This window comes from Lepus europaeus, chromosome 5 (genome assembly GCF_033115175.1).
Source record: "Lepus europaeus isolate LE1 chromosome 5, mLepTim1.pri, whole genome shotgun sequence".
Lineage (NCBI taxonomy): Eukaryota > Metazoa > Chordata > Mammalia > Lagomorpha > Leporidae > Lepus > Lepus europaeus.
In genome coordinates this window covers 119,672,014-119,690,560 of record NC_084831.1, presented here as the reverse complement: position 1 = coordinate 119,690,560, position 18,547 = coordinate 119,672,014, and the positions used below count along the sequence as shown (strand labels likewise).

The window sequence follows — 18,547 nt, the reverse complement described above, 5'->3', positions numbered from 1 at the left end:
TTGGACACAGGACCTTTTATCTTTTATGCTGTTTGCATCTTCTAAGCACTGTTATGCATTGTGGAAGGCCCCCACCCCCCACCCCCGCCTCAGAATGTGTGCCCTGCAATGGACACGGGAGCCCGGGACAACGGATGTAGGCTTGCTTCTGGGCAGCAGGAAGTCTCACCTCATGTGCCCTCCTGTTTGTCTAGGGCACTGCTACATCAGTGAACAGGGGCTCTTGACTGGCCAGACAAGTTACTCCTCTTCCTCAGCCTGGAGCTTGGCAGTGAGAAGGTAGTTGCTGGCTGAGCTCAGAGGTTTGATGTTTCCGGTAGAATGACCCCAGCTCTCCTGGGGGTAGCTGGTTGGCCTCACTGCTAAGGCTTCCAAGAAGAAGGTATTTAACGAGCACGGATTCCAGAGTTCCGGAAGGCCTCAGCAGGCTCCCTTTTCTTTCGAGTCCATTAAGCCTGGAGGACTTAGACAAGCCCCTAAAAAAAAAAAAGCCCCTGACTCCATGCTCCCAGCTCTCAGGGAAGCACTCATTCCTTCCCTCTCACTGAATTCCTTGGCCCCACTCGTAGGCTCATTCATTCAAGTTGTAATTCAGCAGATCCTTGAGTGACAACCATTTCTCAAAAGCTTTCCTCTCTGGATTGGGTTGGCTTTCACCATCTGGGCCTTGCGCCCCCCCCCCCCCCCATAATAAGAGTAGTGCGCCTCCTCAGTTACTCCCGCCCCCTTTATCCCACACCCTGCAGGCCTAGCCTCTCCTCTTCCTCTTTCCAGAGCTGTCGTCAATTTCAGAAAAGGGAACTGAGAGATCCTAGCTCTGGCTGGAAGGGAATGCAGTGTGTCATAAACCTGGAAGTGGAAGCCGCAACCTAGGCCTTCAGGGCTTATACTTTCTCGCCGGAGGCATGCTCCCTCCATCCTCTGACTGTAGGGCCGTGGGCGGGACGGGAGCCCGCCTCGGACTTCAGGGCCGCCTGGGGTCAGTATCCTGCGGCAGCGGCTGGGTGGTGCGGGAAGCAGCCCGGGTGTGGGGGGCCCTCCCAGCCGCCAGGGGTCGCGCTGCAGGCGGCCGGGCGCTGGGCAGGCGCTTGCCAGGGTCACGGCCGCCGGTCGAGGCGGGGGGGGGGGGGGTGTAGGGGTAGCGGCGGCACCCGCGGCCCCGCGGGGGGGGGGTGGGGGGAGTGGAGAAAGCGGGGCGCGCGGAGGAGCGCCGGGCCCCCAGCGCCGCGGGAGCTGGGAGGACCGTGCGGCCCGAGCTAGCGGCGCGGCAGCGCAGTTCCCGCTTGGCGCAGCGCGGCGGGGACGCTGGGACGGCCGGGATTTCCCTGCACCGCGCCCCGCGCCCCGGTGCCCTCGGCCGCCTCTTCTTCACTCGCCGCCCGGGCGGGAGCGGCGCCCGAGTCGGGCGCGCCATGTCCGGGGCCGGGTAGCCCTGCCGCCCGCCGGCCCGCCAGCCCGCGCTCCGAGCCACCCGCCAGCGGGCCGGCCGGCCGGGCAGTCGCGGGGCAGGCAGGTAGGGGCTGGACCGGGCGGGGCGGCGGGCGGGGAAGCGAGGGAGGGAGGGAGCGCCAGCGGGGCGGGGGGAGTCGCCCCCAGCTGTCCTGCAGCGCTGCACATCTGGTTCCGGTTCCTCTCTCCTGGGGAAGTGAAAGTGGAGGGGAGGGCACCAGCCGGAGTTGGCTGGCCGTGCGGGGCCCCTGCACCGCCTGCTCCCGCGGGGGCCCGCGCCGGAGCTCCCCTCCCTCCCGCCAGGGTCACGCGGCGGCCGGCGCTGCTGCCGTCACGTCCTCGGCCGCCGGCGCGCCCGCTTCTCCCTGCCCTCCGCTTCTCCTCCGCCTCCTCCCCCGCGGCGCGCCCTTCTGCCCCAACCCGAACTTCCCGCGGCCGCGCATGTGGGCGTTGGATACGGCGTGGCCCCTGTGCCGGTCGCCTTCCCCGGGGAGAGAGGGCTGCCGTCTGCAGGACCGGGCTGGATGAGGGGAGGCCCAAGGTGCGCAGGTCCCATGGATGGGCCCACCCAGGGGCCTCTGCCTGCTGCCTTGGGCACAGGGCTCCCGGTCGCTGGCCGTGGGTGACGAAGGGGGCTGTGCCCCAGAGTTAAATCAGGAGGCTGACGCTGACTCCTGGCTTCGCTGCTCAGACGTGGAGGCTAAATTTAGCTGGGGCTGGGGCTGTGTGTCCAGAGGCCAGGTTAAGGAGAGAGCCAGCCTAGCTAGCTCCGTGAGATTTCTTGCTCCTTGCTCCCCCTGGGCCGAGAGGGAGGTTAAGCAGGACTGGGCACCCTGAGCCTCCTCTGCCTTGGCCCGGTCCTTTGGCCTGAGGTTCCGGCCAAGCTGATGCTGTGCTGGCATCTTCAACGGTACCCCCACCGCTGCCATCACACACACCCATAGGCCGACTTCCGCTGAGCGTCTGCTTCCCCTCCACTGTTTCAGGAAGTAACCTCCCTTCCCCTCTGAAGCACTCCTGCAGGCCTCCGGCCAGGCTGCAAGCCACCCACCGGGCTCGTTCCCAGCTGCTGCACCCTGGGTGCCCCCGGACCCTTGGGTTTCCTACTCCCTGGGGTTGGGCGATGGAGGCAGGTGAGAACACAGTTAGGAAGGACTGTGTGGGCCTGTTCCTGTCTCTGTGCTGGCTTCCTGGCAGAGGACGTGCGATGGGGGCACTATCTCCCACGGCCTCTTTGGACCCAGTGACACACCCAGGGTTCCTGGAGGTGGGAGGCTGTGTTGTTGTTGTTGTTTTGGCGACATTGGTGGAGTTAAAACTGGGAAAAAGGACACTTGAGTCCGGTGAGGAGATGCGAAAGTTTGGGTTTTGTGAGCTTTCCCAAGAATCTGTGGGGGAAGTGGTTGCAGTGGGCTCTTTAAGAACATTAGCTGGATCTTGAGGTTCTTTTCATGTCGTCACTAGCGTGGAAGGTCAGGAGTCCTTAAAAAGCCTGGCCGATTGGTATGATGTCATGGTCAGGGTAAATGATGTCATTGCAGAAAAGACTGTTACCTCTGTGCTACCGGAACTGTATGTGTAGGGAGTGAGCAGGGGAGGAGCCTTTAAAAGGGATATATTAGCAATGTCAGAGCCCAGGTGAGCTGTGTGGGGTGGAGTGGAGTCTGGGGTCCTTGGGAACAGGAGCTGGTACCGTGAGATCAGAGGCAGCTTGTCTCTTTAAGGAGCTGCGGTGGGCAGTGAGAGCCTAGTGATGTCATAGGCGGGAGAGTCCTGGATTGGCTGACTGCTTATTCTGCCTTTCCTGGGAAGGGAGGAAGAGGGGAGCAAGAAGGGTACTCTGGTTGCCATGGCAACACCAGCCTCCTTTGCTTCATCTGTCTCCCGCTTGACCATTCCAGATGCAGTGAGTGAGGGGGGGGCCATGGCAGAGGAGCGGCCCCCCCGGCTGGTGGATTACTTCGTGGTAGCTGGGCTCGCAGGGAACGGAGCACCCATCCCGGAGGAAGCACGGGTTCCTGAACCCAGCGGTCCCCTGCGCCCTCCTCGGCCTGCTGAGCCCATCACAGATGTGGCAGTCATCGCTAGGGCCCTGGGCGAGGAGGTGCCCCAGGGCTACACCTGCATCCAGGCTTCTGCTGGAGGCCACCCCTTGGAACTCAGTGCCGGGCTCCTGGGTGGAACTCAGCCCGTCATCTGCTACCGCAGGGGCCGTGACAAGCCCCCCCTCGTTGAGCTGGGGTGTGTGCCCCTGCCCGTGCTGGCACTGGGGGAGGTTGGGAGGGATCTGGGGTGAGACAGGGAGAGGTAGGGGTGTGGGGTTGGGAGCGGGCCACGGGAATGGGAGCAGAACAGTGCGGAGGCCGGGGATGTGGGGCTGACGTCTGTACTTACAGTCCTCGCCCAAGTCTTGAGTTCAGGTGCTCGTGCCCCAGCTTGCCCACCCTGCTGTTGGGCGGGGTCTTGAGCCCCTCTCGGCCCGTTCCTCCATCTGTAGAAAGACCTCCTCGTAGGGTGTTGAGAAGTGGCAAGGAAATAGCTAATGTGAGGGACTCGGCACAGAGCCAGTCAATGGTAGTCTGTTTCTGGTGTTTTTTTTTTTTTTTAATATTTTATTTATTTGAGAGGTAGAGTTACAGACAGTGAGGGGGAAAGAGAGAGAGGTCTTCCTTCCATTGGTTCACTTCCCAGATGGCCGCAATGGCCGGAGCTGCACCGATCCAAAGCCAGGAGCCAGGAGCTTCTTCCAGGTCTCCCACGTGGGTACAGGGGCCCAAGGACTTGGGCCATCCTCTACTGCTTTCCCAGGCCATAGCAGAGAGCTGGATTGGAAGAGGAGCAGCCAGGACTGGAACCGGCGCCTATATGGGATGCTGGTGCCACAGGTGGAGGATTAACCTACTGTGCCATGGCGCCAGCCCCTCTGTTTTTTTTTTTGTTGTTGTTGTTTGTTTTTTAAGATGTATTTATTTATTTATTTGAAGGCAGAGTTAGAGAGAGGCAGAGGCAGAAAGAAAGAGAGCAACAGAGCTCTTCCATCCACTGGTTCACTCCCCAGATGACTGCCATGGCCATCCGAAGCCAGGATGGCTTTTTCCAGGTCTCCTGCATGGATGCGGGGGCCCAAGACTCGGGCCATCTTCTACTTCTTTCCCAGGCCATAGCAGAGAGCTGAATCTGAAGTGGAGCAGCCGGGACTCGAACAGGCACCCATATAGGATGCTGGCACTGCAGGCAACAGCTTTACCTGATCTGCCACATTGCAGGCCCCTGTCTGTTTCGTTCTTAGTGTTTATTCATGAGTTTCGGTGCCATAGAAGGCATATAGGGTTGCTGGCCAACCAAGAAGCAGAGCAGAGGGCTAGAATGGAGGCGGGTAGCGAATCTGCAGGGGGCTGCCAGGCTTCGGGGACCAGGAAGGCAGACTTGGCAGGGCTGGGGTCTTCCTCCTCTACCCTGACCTCTCGACATCTCTCTCTCTGCCTCCGCGCCAAGGGTGTTGTATGAGGGGAAGGAACGGCCCAAGCCTGGCTTCCAAGTGCTGGACACAACACCCTACAGCCACTCAGCCAACCTGGCCCCTCCAGGCCCTGGGCATCCCCGCACCTACCTCACTTACCGGCGGGCAGCAGAGGGGGCAGGGCTGCACGCCCTGGGCATCACTGACCTCTGTCTGGTGCTGCCCAGCAAGGGTGAGGGCACTCCCCACACGTACTGCCGGCTGCCGCGCAACCTCAACCCTGGCATGGTGAGTGGGGCTGGGGTTCCGGGCGCTGAGACCTGGGCTGGTTCAGTTTGAGAGTGTGACAGCAGGGCCAGGTCAGACAGGCACCGGGATTGCTGGGAGCTTGAAGACTTAGGGGTGGTGGGGAGGAAAGGGACTTGAGAAACCTGTCAGCTGAGCATCTGCCTGTCTTTTGCCGTTTCCGGGGCAGTGGGGCCCAGCGGTGTACCTGTGCTACAAGGTGGGCCTAGCCAAGGGTAACACGTTGGTGTACAAGGCAGGTGAGTGACCCCTTGGTCCCTCTAACCCTTTGCTCCTCTGTGCCCCTTTGCCCTGGTGCCTCGTGACTGGCACCCTTGGTGTCCCCAGAATTCACTTCCCCATTGCCACCTGGCCCTTCTCTGGCAAATCCTAGTTCCTTCCCCCTGGAGTCTGATGGACTCCCCTCCTTTTGGGTACCCCTCCCACTCTGCCGGGGGTGCAGAGCTGCTGGGCCGCTACCCGGAGGAGGACAACGAGGCGTTCCCGCTGCCCGAGTCCGTGCCCGTCTTCTGCCTGCCCATGGGCGCCACTATCGAGTGCTGGCCTGCCCAGACCAAGTACCCTGTGCCCGTCTTCTCCACCTTCGTGCTCACGGGTGCCGCTGGTGATAAGGTGGGTGTGTGGAGCGTGGTCAGGGGTCAGGCCACGCGGGGCCCGCCTGACCGTCCCTCTGTCTCCCCCACCCCCTCCCCGCCTCCGCCAGGTGTATGGTGCCGCCCTGCAGTTCTATGAGGCGTTCCCAAGGGCCAGGCTGTCAGAGCGGCAGGCACGGGCGCTGGGCCTGCTGAGTGCCGTGGAGCGGGGCCGGGCGCTGGGCGGCCGAGCTGTACGCAGCCGGCGAGCCATCGCCGTGCTGTCCCGCTGGCCTGCCTTCCCTGCCTTTCGCGCCTTCCTCACCTTCCTCTACCGCTACTCCGTCTCAGGCCCCCACCGCCTGCCCTTGGAAGCGTGAGCACGGGTCCCCTGATGCCAGGGAGTCGAGAGGGGATAGGGAGGCCGGGAGAGATGGGTGGGATTCGGGCAGAGGTGGGAGGTGGGCTGCAGTGTATGTGGTTGTACGATTGGTCTTCCGCTGGAAGAAATGTCGCTGGCCGAGGGGGTGAGTGGAGCCTGAAGTCAGGTGTCCCCTTGCTGGCTGGCTCCCGGCGAGGGGCTCTGCCTGTCCCGGGAAGACCTTTCCTGATTGCCAGAGGCTCTGCCGGGGTTCAGGGAAGAAGGAGCTTCCTGAGAACATGTGGAGGCAGGACAGGGACGGGCCACAGAGCCGGCCTCTCACCCGTTTCCCTCTCTTCCCCAGGCACATCTCCCACTTCATTCACAACGTCCCCTTCCCCTCCCCACAGAGACCCCGCATCCTAGTGCAGGTGAGCGCAGGGGCTGGGCCGGGTGGAAGGAAGGGCAGGTTGGCAGGGGCCGGCCAACGCCCCCCTGACCTGTGGCTCTCTGCCCTCCCAGATGTCTCCCTACGACAACCTGCTCCTCTGTCAGCCTGTGTCTTCACCCCTGCCTCTCAGGTGTGTGCCTAGGCTGAGGCGGAGGTGGCGGAGGGGAAGTGCAGTTGTTGAGCCCTACGCAGGTTGGGTCCAGGTGGGGTCCGTGCCCAGTGACTGGGGAAGGGTCTCCAGAGTCTCCGCTGACCCCTTCTGCACTTCCGCATTGCCCGCAGTGGTGCCAGCTTCCTGCAGCTGCTGCAGAGCCTGGGCCCTGAGCTGGCTGTCACGCTGCTGCTGGCCGTGCTCACGGAGCACAAACTGCTGGTGCACTCACTGCGGCCTGACCTGCTCACCAGTGTCTGTGAGGCCCTTGTCTCGGTGAGTGCCACCCTGTCCCAGCCACCTTCCCCGGAACCACTGCCCCTGCCTGGGCTCTTGCCCTTACTTTTCCTTTCCTGGGGAGGCACCTCAGTCCCTCTCCCTGGGGATGACCTCCAGGGACACACAACTTCTCTCAGAGACTCTCTGGCCTCCACTTCCAGCCAGCGGCCTCTTGCCAAAGGTGCCCCCTCCTCAAGCCTGTGCCCTCTGCTGCTGCCCCGCCCCTGGCTCCCTGATGCCACCCTCTGGTTTCTGCAGATGATCTTTCCGCTGCACTGGCAGTGCCCCTACATTCCGCTGTGCCCGCTGGTGCTGGCAGACGTGCTGAGCGCCCCTGTGCCCTTCATCGTGGGCATCCACTCCAGCTACTTTGATCTGCACGACCCCCCGGCCGACGTCATCTGTGTCGACCTTGACACCAACACGCTCTTCCAGTAAGACGCTGGGCCTCCTCTGGGGTCTGCGGGTGGTGGATGGGAGAGGGCTGGCACGTGGCGTGTTGCCAGCTCCAAGGGGCCTCGGGCACATGTGGAGCCCTGTCACCCTTCCCCTATGGGTTCCTCTCACAGGACCGAGGAAAAGAAGCCCCTCTCTCCTCGGACCCTGCCTCGCAGACCCTACAAGGTTCTGCTGGCCACTCTGACTAACCTGTACCAGCAGCTGGACCAGAGTGAGAAGCCTGGGTGGGGTGGGCGTGGGAGGCCTGTGGGCTGCTGGGTGTTCCCTGGGGAGGTTGGAGGCAGGGTTGAGGGGGATTTGAGAGGGGGCAGATCATAGTCCTGGCCTGTAGGACAGCTGAGCTTGAAGCTGTCACCCAAAGGTAATTTTGTAGCAACGGCTGGCTGCACAGAGGTGGGTTGGGGGATGAAGACTCCCATGTGGAGTGCAGGGTTGACGCAAGCACTGTGGGTGTGGGCCCTGACCCTCCGGCCCGCTGGTCCCCAGCATACACTGGACCCGAGCAGGAGGCCTCCCTGGAATTCCTGCTGACTGACTACGAGGCAGTGTGCGGCCGCCGGGCCCGGCTGGAGCGAGAGGTCCAGGGCGCCTTCCTCCGCTTCATGGCCTGCCTGCTCAAGGGCTACCGGGAATTCCTACGCCCACTCACCCACGCCCCCTCGGAGGGTGCTCGCGATGTGGACAACCTTTTCCACCTTCAGGGTAAAGAGGACCTGCATCTGCTTGGAGACTGCATCACGGGAGGGGGCGGCTGGTGGGGGCAGGCGGCCCTGAGAACCACTCTGGCTGCTTGCTCCTGCACTCTGCGAGTGGTTTTCCAGGCACCTGCCTTGAGCTGTCTGCTCTTCTACTCTTGGAGTCAGGGTGCACAGAGGAGCCAGATGTGGGGCTGCCCTCGGGAGCCCTGGGCGTGGGGCAGACGGAGTGTGGCTCCTGGGGCGGGCAGCTCCCTTAGGCTAAGCTCTGTTTAGGGACCCACTCTGGGAGAACCCCCGGTCTGAGACAATGAGTTCAGACGAAAGGGTGGGATTTCCACGGGACCGTGGCACTGGGGGGAGCTGGGCTGGCCGGCTCGGTGGGCGGGGTGGTTATGCCAGAGGGGTCGGGGATCCTGAGTGGGTTGGGAGCCAAGTAGGGGGTTTGGGGAAGGTGTGGCTGTGGTAGAGAGCCCTGGTGGCTCCCTCTGCTTCACTGTCATCACCCCCAGGCTTCCTGAAGTCCCGCGAGCGCTCCAGCCACAAGCTGTACTCCCAGCTGCTGCACACACAGATGTTCTCCCAGTTCATTGAGGAGTGCTCTTTCGGCTCTGCTCGGCATGCTGCCCTGGAATTCTTTGACTCCTGCGTTGACAAGGTACTCTGGGCACTGTCCCTCTGTGTACCTGTAGGTCTGCTCCCCTCCTGGTTGTCTCCGTTGCCTCCAGGCCACTGTCAACACGATTTTTTTTTTTTTTTTTTTTGACAGGCAGAGTGGACAGTGAGAGAGAGACAGAGAGAAAGGTCTTCCTTTTGCCGTTGGTTCACCCTCCAATGGCTGCCGCGGTAGCGCGCTGCGGCTGGCGCACCGCGCTGTTCCAATGGCAGGAGCCAGGTGCTTATCCTGGTCTCCCATGGGGTGCAGAGCCCAAACACTTGGGCCATCCTCCACTGCACTCCCGGGCCACAGCAGAGAGCTGGCCTGGAAGAGGGGCAACCGGGACAGGATTGGTGCCCCGACCGGGACTAGAACCCGGTGTGCCGGCGCCGCAGGCGGAGGATTAGCCTGTTGAGCCACGGTTCCGGCCTGTCAACACAATTTTGTATCTCAGATGTGAGTAGGATAGTGCCCCTGGAGTTACACAGGGCACAGCCTGTGGACCCAGCCAGAGCTGGCTTCACATCTGTAGTAGCCCACTCCTTCGCTGGGGATGTGCTTCACTGGGGGTGGGAAACATCTGGCTCTGCCCCACATCCACTGTATTTTTTTTTTTTTTGATTGATTGATTGATTTCAAAGGCAGAGCTATAGAGAGGCAGAGGTAGAGGGGCAGAGAGAAAGATCTACCATTAGCTGGTTCACTTCCCAAATGACCGCAATGGCCAAAGCCAGGCTGATATGGAACTGCTTCTGGGTCTCCCATACGGGTACAGGAGCCCAAGGACTTGGGCCATCTTCTGCTTTCTCAGGCCATAGCAGGGAGGTGGATCGGAAATAGAGCAGCCGGGTCTCGAACTGGCGCCCATATGGGATGCCGGCACTGCGGGTGGCACTGCAGGTGGCAGCTTCACCTGCCACACCACAGCACTATCCCCATATCCACTGTCTTAATGCTCATTGTTGTGTCTTCCTGCCACAGGTCCACGCCGAGCAGGAAAGGCCTGAGCCCACTCCGTTGGTGGAGCTGGAAGAGTTGTCGGGAAGTGAGCTCACTGTCTTCATCACACCTCCCGAGGAGCCCCCGGTCCCAGACAGCAGCGAACCCACTCCCCAGTTCTGGTGAGAGCCTCTCCTATGCTTCCATGTCCCCGGGCCCCACACGCTGCTCCAGCCCAGCCTGCCTGGCCCTGTGCTGACTGTGATGTTGTCTCTGTCTGCCCTACCAGTTACGATGGGTTCCCAGAACTACGGGCTGAGCTGTTTGAATCTCCCCAAGAGCAACCTGGGGCACTGCCTGTGCCGGGCACCTCCCGTAGTGCCCCCAGCAGTCCTGCCCCTCGCCGTACCAAACAGGTAGCCAGCAGGTGGGCCCCACCCAGGGACCTGGCTCAGGTCAAGGGCTGCTGCAACAATTTCTTCATCTGTAAAGTGGGAATATTAATAGTACTTACCCCACAGGGATATGAGGAGGTTTGAAGGCTCCTGGTGTATAGAAAAGCACTATATGAGCATTAGCTGTTGTCTGCGTGGTCACCATCATCATTAGCATCTTCTTCTTCTTCGTGTCCCGAGCACTGTGGGATCCAGGGGTTGGCTGCCTTGTGTGTCTCTCCAGGCAGGGTCACAGCCTGTGCAGTGCAGGCTCCCTCCTGCCTCCTGGGAGCACAGGGATGCTCCTCAGGAAGGGGCCGCTTCTCGGCCCGTTTTCAGACCTGCCCTGGCATTGTACTCACTCTGGTGTGTCCCTTGCCCCTCCTAGGAGATGAAGGTTGCACAGCGGATGGCACAGAAGTCAGCGACCGTGCCTGAGCTGTGGGCCCGGTGCCTGCTGGGGCACTGCTATGGGCTGTGGTTCCTGTGCCTGCCTGCCTACGTACGGTCAGCACCCTCCCGGGTACGGGCACTGCACACGGCCTACCAAGTGCTACGCCAGATGGAGAGCCGCAAAGTGGTGCTCCCCGACGAGGTAGGCAGCCACTTACCTGTGTGCCACGCTCACACCAGTCCCAATGAGGCTCGTGCAGCCTGGGGTCTGTGAGAAGGAGCCTTGGTGGGGCCAGGGCAAGCAGATAGGGGGCCCTGGAGCTGGGCAGATGCCCCATGGGTATTTACGGAGTGAATGAGCGTGTTCAGGGCATAGAGTGGAGACTGCTGGGTGGTAGGTGTTGGGGATGGTTGGGGGCAGAGTCTGCAGGAAGGAGTTAACGAGTTGCCTAGGGACAGCAAGGTCCCTGGTCCCTGGTCCATGAGAACTGGGGGAGCGGGAAGAGGGTGCTCACTGAGCCTTGAAGATTTTGGTCGGGAGTGGGTCTCCCAGCGCACTGTGCGTGTCCTGGCCCAGGTGTGTTACCGGGTGCTGATGCAGCTCTGCTCACACTATGGGCAGCCTGTGCTGTCTGTGCGGGTCATGCTGGAGATGCGGCGGGCGGGCATCGTGCCCAACACCATCACCTATGGCTACTACAACAAGGTACCCAGCTGGGGGCAAGGCTGGGGCAGCAGCCTGCACTGGGGTGTGCATGCGGTGTGGAGTGGGGAGGGGGTGCTGCTCCTTGGAGAGTAAGCCTGGAGGGTCAAGCCAGGTCCCACAGCCGCTGGTGTCCTACGTGCTCCTACGTGCTCTGTAGCGCCTCCACACGGTTCCTTCCCATTTGACTGCCTTGATTCTCACCCTCAACAGCCCTGGCTACAGCCGAGTGTCAGCTAGCATGCAGGCACTCTTCCAGATACGTTAGTCATGTTCGATCAGTTTCTCCTCACAGCAGGCCCACGGGGTGGGATGATTATCCCCCGCTTATTCTGTCCGGGGAGATGAGGTTGCGGGATTAGCGTATCTTAGGGAGTCGGACTCTGTACGCAGGGGCAGCCTCCTTTCCTTTCCTGAAGTCTGGCGCTCACCCCTGCACTCAGCTGCCTCTTGTTTTTCAGCCGAGGAAACTAAGACAAGAACAATGGAATTTTCCCACAGCCATATAGTTTATGAGTAGCAGAGTCTGGATACAAATTTTCTTCGTCATTCCTGGCTTCTGCTAGGCCGGCTCAGAGGCAGCTGCTCTTGTGAGCTCTTGCTCCTGGCTGAGCTACTGGCCGGACAGTCAGCCCTAGGCAGGATGTCTGAAGGGGAAGGTGGCTCTAGGGGCCCTGGGGCCAGAGGTGGGTGTCAGGGCGTACAAGTAGGCCATCCTGATGGGCACTGTGCTTGGCAGGCTGTGCTGGAAAGCAAGTGGCCGTCGGGCACACCGGGTGGGCGCCTGCGCTGGGCCAAGCTCCGGAATGTTGTCCTGGGAGCTGCTCAGTTCCGCCAACCCCTGAGAGAGCGGCGGCGGCAGCAGCAGCAGCAGCAGCAGCAGCAGCAGCCAGCGGCAGCACAGCAAGAGGCAGGCAGCTCCCAGACAGGTGGGTGGGGACAGGTCCCGCAGGCTCTGGCTGGAGTTGCCAGGCTCCGGAAGGGAGGCACGGAGTGCTGGGGCCAGCCTCCGGGTAGGCGGCTGGGCTCCTGCAGGAGGATAGCTCCACGTGGCTGGTAGCACAACCAATCGAGTTCTGCCTGGGGGGAATCCAGGCCCAGCCAGGCGGCTGTGTTGTGGAGCAGGGAGCTGGATGTCCAGGTGGCTGCCGCCAGACCCCGTCCCTGTCTTTTACAGAGCCCTGTCTGGAGCGCCCCTCCCCTACCCGCCCACTTCAGCGCCAGACTACCTGGGCTGGGCGAAGTCTGAGGGACCCAGCCTCCCCTGCGGGGCGCCTGGTGAAGAGCGGGAGCCTGGGCAGTGCCCGAGGCGCACAGCCCACTGTGGAGGCCGGTGTGGCCCACAGTGAGTGCCCTTACCTGCCCTCCCCCTCCCCCCAGCCAGCTTTCCCAACCACCTGCCCGTGTGGAGGGGTGGCCGGGGTGGTGGCTGCTGGAGACAGAGCCAGTGCAGCCCCGAGCGTTGTCAGGGTGCGGGCTGTGGTGGCCGAGTTTGTGTGACCAAGGCCTGGGTCTTCGCAGGAAGGGGCAGCTGGAGGAGCGCTGGGCATAGCTTCCTGGATTCTTTTTTGTTCTGCAGTGATAGAGGCCTTGGGGGTGCTGGAACCCCGCGGCTCACCTGTGCCCTGGCATGATGGAAGTCTCTCAGACCTGAGCCTTACCGGGGAGGAGCTGGCGCCTGGGGGCAGCCCAGGGGGCTCAGGCCCGGCCCTGAGTGCCCAGTCCACTGAGGCCCTGGAAGGGCTAAGTGGCCGCGGGCCCAAGGCTGGTGGGCATCAGGAGGAGGCGGGCACCCCCCGACGAGGGCTGGGTGCCCGCCTTCAGCAGCTGCTTACCCCCTCCCGCCGCTCCCCTGCCTCCCGCATTCCCCCACCCGAGCTGCCCGCTGACCTGCCACCCCCAGCCCGCCGCAGCCCCATGGACAGCCTCCTGCACCCCCGGGAGCGCCCTGGATCCACTGCGTCCGAGGTAGCCAGCCAGGGGAGGTCCGGATGCCTGGGCACTGGGAGGCCCCGGGAGGGGCTGCCACCTGGGAGAATGCCCCGGAAGGATGCCCCGAGCAGTGGCTGAAGTCAGCCTCCTGGGTGAAGAGGAACATGGGGTTGCCGACCACGCTTTCTCGTATAACGGCAGAGCTCGGCCTCTCTGGGCAGTGAGTGGGACCTCTCAGAATCTTCTCTCAGCAGCCTGAGCCTCCGCCGTTCTTCAGAGCGCCTCAGCGACACCCCTGGGTCCTCCCAGCCACCTTCCCTGGAAGTGAGGACAACCCCTCCCACCCAGATGTGTGGGGACACAGAGGCGGGGTGGGGAGGAGGTGGCAGGAGCCTGCGCTGGGCTTTGCAGGGGGAGCAGGCGCTCCAGAGCGCTGGAGGCCAACAGGGCCTGCTTCCCGGGCGGGGTCTCCTCTCCCGCAGATTCTGCTGTCCAGCTGCTCCCTGTGCCGCGCCTGCGATTCGCTGGTGTACGATGAGGAGATCATGGCCGGCTGGGCACCGGACGACTCTAACCTCAACACAACCTGCCCCTTCTGCGCCTGTCCCTTCGTGCCCCTGCTCAGCGTCCAGACCCTTGATTCCCGACCCAGGTGTCCACAGCAGGGCAAGGGTTGCGGGTGGGACAGGGAGGCAGAGGTCCCAGAGCTTACCCCTCCTGCTGTCCCCCCGCAGTGCCCCCAGCCCCAAGCCGACCCCTGCTGGTGCCAGTGGCAGCAAAGATGCTCCCGTCCCTGGGGGTCCTGGCCCTGTGCTCAGTGACCGCAGGCTCTGCCTCGCCCTGGACGAGCCCCAGCTCTGCAACGGGCACATGGGGGTAAGGCTGGGTCAGAGGCACGTGAGGGACAGCAGGGAGTGTGTGGCCCTGTGGTGGTGCTGGTGGTGGGGAAATGGATGTGCAAGGGGAGGGGCGGCATGCCAGGGAGAGGTGGGCACTGAGGGCAGGGAGCCTCCCGGAGGCTGCTGGACATGACAGCTCACCGGGAGGCAGGCTCTGGGGAGGGAGCTGTGGCACAGTGCTCCACTGTCCTCTCACGTTGTGCCGGGCAGGGTACCTCCCGGCGAGTGGAGAGTGGCGCATGGGCATACCTGAGCCCCCTGGTGCTGCGTAAGGAGCTGGAGTCGCTGGTAGAGAATGAGGGCAGTGAGGTGCTGGCGTTGCCTGAGCTGCCTGCTGCCCACCCTATCATCTTCTGGAACCTTCTGTGGTATTTCCAACGGCTGGGCCTGCCTAGTATTCTGCCGGGCCTGGTGCTGGCCTCCTGTGATGGGCCCCCGCCCCCTCAGGTCAGTGTCCCCCACGTGGCTTCTGCATCCCGAGTGCCTCCCTCCTCATCTCCCAGCTCTGTATCCTCCTAGCCCTCTGCACTGTCCTTGGCTTCGCAGAAGGAGCTCAGGCTCTGGAGGGTGTGGTGCTTGGTCTGGCTTCTCGCCCTCTGCCCTCACCACCCTGAGCCTCCCTTCCATGGCTGTGGTGCAGATACCCTGTGAGTGCTAGGGCCTAGAAAAGGATTCGGTAATGTCGGTCTGCTCACTCCACTGGCAGTCACTGATAAAGCACTTATTGGGTTCCAGGCCCAGGGGAGAAACAGCAGCACGGTCTTGTTTTACCCCTGTGAATAGGAGATCTACTACAGAACAGTCCTGCTCCCAAGAGCTCACGTCCTTGTCAGGGAAAGGGTTCCTTGCCCTCCTGTCTTTGGGCTTTGTCCTATAATGCCCCTCTGTCTCTTTGGATATCACCTGTCACTTCTTGTCCTCTCATTCCGTGAACCTAACTCTCTTCTCTATTTCTGCTCCCTCAGGTCCCACCTCCTTGGCTAACCCCTGATCCAGCCTCTGTCCAGGTGCGGCTGCTGTGGGATATCCTGACCCCTGATCCCAATAGCTGTCCACCTCTCTATGTGCTCTGGAGGGTTCACAGTGAGTCTGGTACTGGACTAGGGTGGGAGAGGGACGTCCCATTCCCAGAGGGCTCAGTGATCCTGGTGGCCTTCCTTCCTTCCTTCTACCCAGGCCAGATCCCCCAGAGGGTTATGTGGCCAGGCCCAGTACCCGCCTCCCTTAGTTTGGCGTTGTTGGAGTCGGTGCTGCGCCACGTTGGACTCAATGAGGTGCATAAGGCTGTGGGGCTCCTGCTGGAAACTCTGGGGCCCCCTCCCACTGGCCTGCACCTGCAGAGGTACAGTACTCCCATCTGGGTGTCGCTGGACTGTTCTGGGCTGCATAACCCCATTCTCTGACCCATGCCCTTCCACCTCCACTCCAGGGGCGTCTACCGTGAGATCTTATTCCTGACAATGGCTGCTCTGGGCAAGGACCACGTGGACATAGGTGAGGGGCAGGCAGGGGCCAAGGAGTTCAGGGAGCTGGGGGTCGGGTGTGGGAGGCAGGGATCCTAACGCACTGATTCACACCCTCTTCCCCAGGGGCCTTCGACAAGAAGTACAAGTCCGCCTTTAACAAGCTGGCCAGCAGCATGGGCAAGGAGGAGCTGAGGCAGCGGCGGGCACAGATGCCTTCGCCCAAGGCCATTGACTGCCGGAAATGTTTTGGAGCACCCCTGGAATGCTAGGGTCCCTGAAGCTGCCCCCTCCAGCCCCAGGCAGGGTGGTGAGAGAGGAAGGACTCTAGAGCTAAGCTGCTTCCCCGCTCCCTTCACAGAGGAGTTGGGACCAGGCCACGGAGCCTGTTCGGCCATAGGCTCCGAGAGGAGGCAGCAGCAGAGAGAGGGACCCACTGTTAGCAAAAGGCACAGTTCCTCCATCTCCAGCCTGCCCAGTTTGTTCATGCTCATGTTGCGGGAGGCCTGGGGGAGCTGGCACAGCTCTGTTCCTCCCCTGTCCTCCACCAGGCACTCCCTCCCAGGGCACACACAGATCTGCACTGCCCTGGTCATCATAGAAGTTTTTGTTTTAAAAAACAACTGGAAAGATACAGAGCTCCCGAGCCTTTGCCCTGAATGGGAGGGGGGAGGGGGTCTCATTCCCCACCGATGGTGGGCCCTCTCCCCTGGCGTGGTCGAAGGAGCCCAAGGCTCTCCGTGCTTTTCTACCTTAGTGTTTGTATTTTATTTTAAGTTATTTATTCAGGAGCCACAGCCCCCTGCTTAATGAGGTTCTTATGGAGAGCGGGGGAGAGAAGAGAAATGGGGCACCGTGGTCCAGAGGTTTGTAGCTCCTTAACAGGCAGCGGGAGAGCCCCTTACAAAGTACTGGTACCCTCTCCAGTCCTAAGCCTCCGTGTCCGCTCCACCTTGGGAAATGCCTCCCCGACCTGGGGCCCTGGCCTGTGCAATAAGGCTCGTTCCCCGCAAAGTTTGGATGTAAATATAGTAAAAGCTGCTTCTGTCTTTTTCCTTCTGCCTCCTGTTCCCTGAGTCTGGGGTAGGGGTGGGTACACCTGTTGTTTCCCCCTGGCTGTGCATCCTCCCTTCCATCCCTGCACCCTTTGCAGCCATCAGGTGGTCCCTGCTTTCCTGGCCGCGTCTGGTCCTGGCCTCTTAGGGAGTTCTTGGAGCACCAGGGGGTGAAGCTGGTGCTGCCTATGGCAGTGCCAGTCAGTGTGGCACTTCCGGCCCTCCCACACAATCACCCCCTTGTCCCTCGTCTGTACCCCACACAAAGGCTCCTTTCTCTTGGGACCCTGAGCTCATCTTTGCCTTATTTCCTCCCCCCAATCCTAACTCCCCCCACCAACTTCTCCAGGACCTTCACGGGATGACGACCCTCTCCTTGGGAGTGGCTGGTGGGCAGCGCTCATGTGTCCTGGGGGGCTTGGCAGTCACCCTAGGCCGCCCTGGTTCTGGATACAGGCAGTGCTCCTCCAACCAGGGGCTCAGTGAGGGGTTGAAAGGGGCTGGAATGAGGTGCTGGCTGCACATGGACGTCAGGGAGATGGGCATCCTTTTTCTCATCCCTCGGCCACCCTGGAGTTCTCCCCTCCCCCCTTTTTCCCCCTGTATAACGAAATAAACACAGGAAACAACTCCTTACAGAGCTGCAAAACCAATGATCAGTGGGAATTAGTGACAAAGAAATGCCTTGGGGAAGGAGGGCGGGAGTATCAGTGAAGATGTAACTTACCCACATTTTTGGTGCAGATTCCTGGTAGAGGAGACAAGTGCCTGGAGAGAGAGGTCCTACTTTGACTGCTGGGACCGTCAAGCCAGAGTCCGCTTCTCCATTGTGATGCTTTCCCAGTGTCCTGGAGGACCAGCACAGGAGAGAGCCAGGGGCTTAGGAAACTCCATCTGTCTTATTAGGAGACATCCTCTTCAGAGGCAGCCCTCAGGCCACCCCCATTTGTGGTCAGACCCCACTCCCCGGAATCGACCTCTCCTATTTCATTCCCAACGACCTTTTGCAAGGGAGGACCTGCCCTCTCCTAAGATTGTAAGTTTCTGTAGAGTGGAGTGTGCTCAGCTCTGCTCCAAACTATAGAGAGAACATTTTAGGGTTCAGTCCCTCCCCAGTAGATCATATAATCCCACCGTTCTATGCATCTCACTTGGTTCACAAACAATGATCACTCACTCTGCCTCTTAGCTTCTGCTTCTCATTTTTGGGCTTCCTTCATCGGAAAGGCAGAGTTACAGAGAGGCATAGGCAGAGAGAGAGATCTTCCATCTGCTGGCTCACTCTCCAGACAGCCGCAACGGCTGGAGCTGAGCTGATCTAAAGCCAGGAGCTAGGAACTTCTCTTCCAGGTCTCCCACGTGGGTGCAAGGGCCCAAGGACTTGGGCCATCTTCTACTGCTTTCCCAGGCCATTAGCAGAGAGCTGGATCAGAAGTAGAGCAGCCACAACTTGAACCGGCATCTATGTAGGATGCAGGCACTGCAGGCTGTAGCTTTACCCGCTATACCACTGCGCTGGCCCAGCACCCTTTTTTTTTTTTTTTTAAAGATTTATTTTTTTTATTTGATAGTCAAAATTACAGAGAGAAAGAGAGAGATCTTCCATCCACTGGTTCACTCCCCAAATGGCCGCAATGGCTGGAGCTGGGCTGATCCAAAGCCAGGAGCCAGGAGCTTCTTCCTGGTCTCCCATGTGGGTGCAGAGGCCCAAGGACTTGGGCCATCTTCAACTACTTTCCCAGGCCATAGCAGAGAGCTGGATTGGAAGTGGAGCAGCCGGGACTTGAACTGGTGTCCATATGGGATATTGGCGCTGTAGGCCAACGCCTAGCCTACTACACCACAGCGCCAGACCCTCTTTCTTTTTTCTTTGTTTCTTTTAAAAATC

The 18,547-nt window shown here is 61.1% G+C and overlaps 1 protein-coding gene across 7 annotated transcripts; it reads left to right on the top strand.

The window, feature by feature from the left end:
• Positions 1–790: 790 nt before the first annotated feature.
• Positions 791–17,274, top strand: DENND4B (DENN domain containing 4B). 7 transcript variants are annotated; one of them, XM_062192301.1, is made up of 28 exons: positions 791–979; positions 3,351–3,690; positions 4,945–5,197; positions 5,385–5,454; positions 5,658–5,827; positions 5,919–6,163; positions 6,513–6,579; positions 6,671–6,729; positions 6,882–7,026; positions 7,288–7,463; positions 7,599–7,699; positions 7,975–8,190; positions 8,696–8,841; positions 9,823–9,962; positions 10,070–10,196; positions 10,603–10,809; positions 11,185–11,313; positions 12,050–12,239; positions 12,488–12,655; positions 12,890–13,278; positions 13,444–13,566; positions 13,725–13,894; positions 13,977–14,118; positions 14,352–14,588; positions 15,107–15,224; positions 15,318–15,483; positions 15,571–15,635; positions 15,731–17,274. In XM_062192301.1, exons 2-28 carry the CDS (start codon positions 3,374–3,376, stop codon positions 15,874–15,876), a joined length of 4,482 nt encoding a protein of 1,493 aa, XP_062048285.1. In that variant the 5' UTR covers positions 791–979; positions 3,351–3,373; the 3' UTR covers positions 15,877–17,274. The 7 variants fall into 7 exon arrangements, with proteins under 7 accessions (XP_062048285.1, XP_062048286.1, XP_062048283.1 ...); XM_062192302.1 differs by lacking the exon at positions 791–979 and adding an exon at positions 1,455–1,513; XM_062192299.1 differs by lacking the exon at positions 791–979 and adding an exon at positions 1,862–1,990.
• Positions 17,275–18,547: the final 1,273 nt, after the last annotated feature.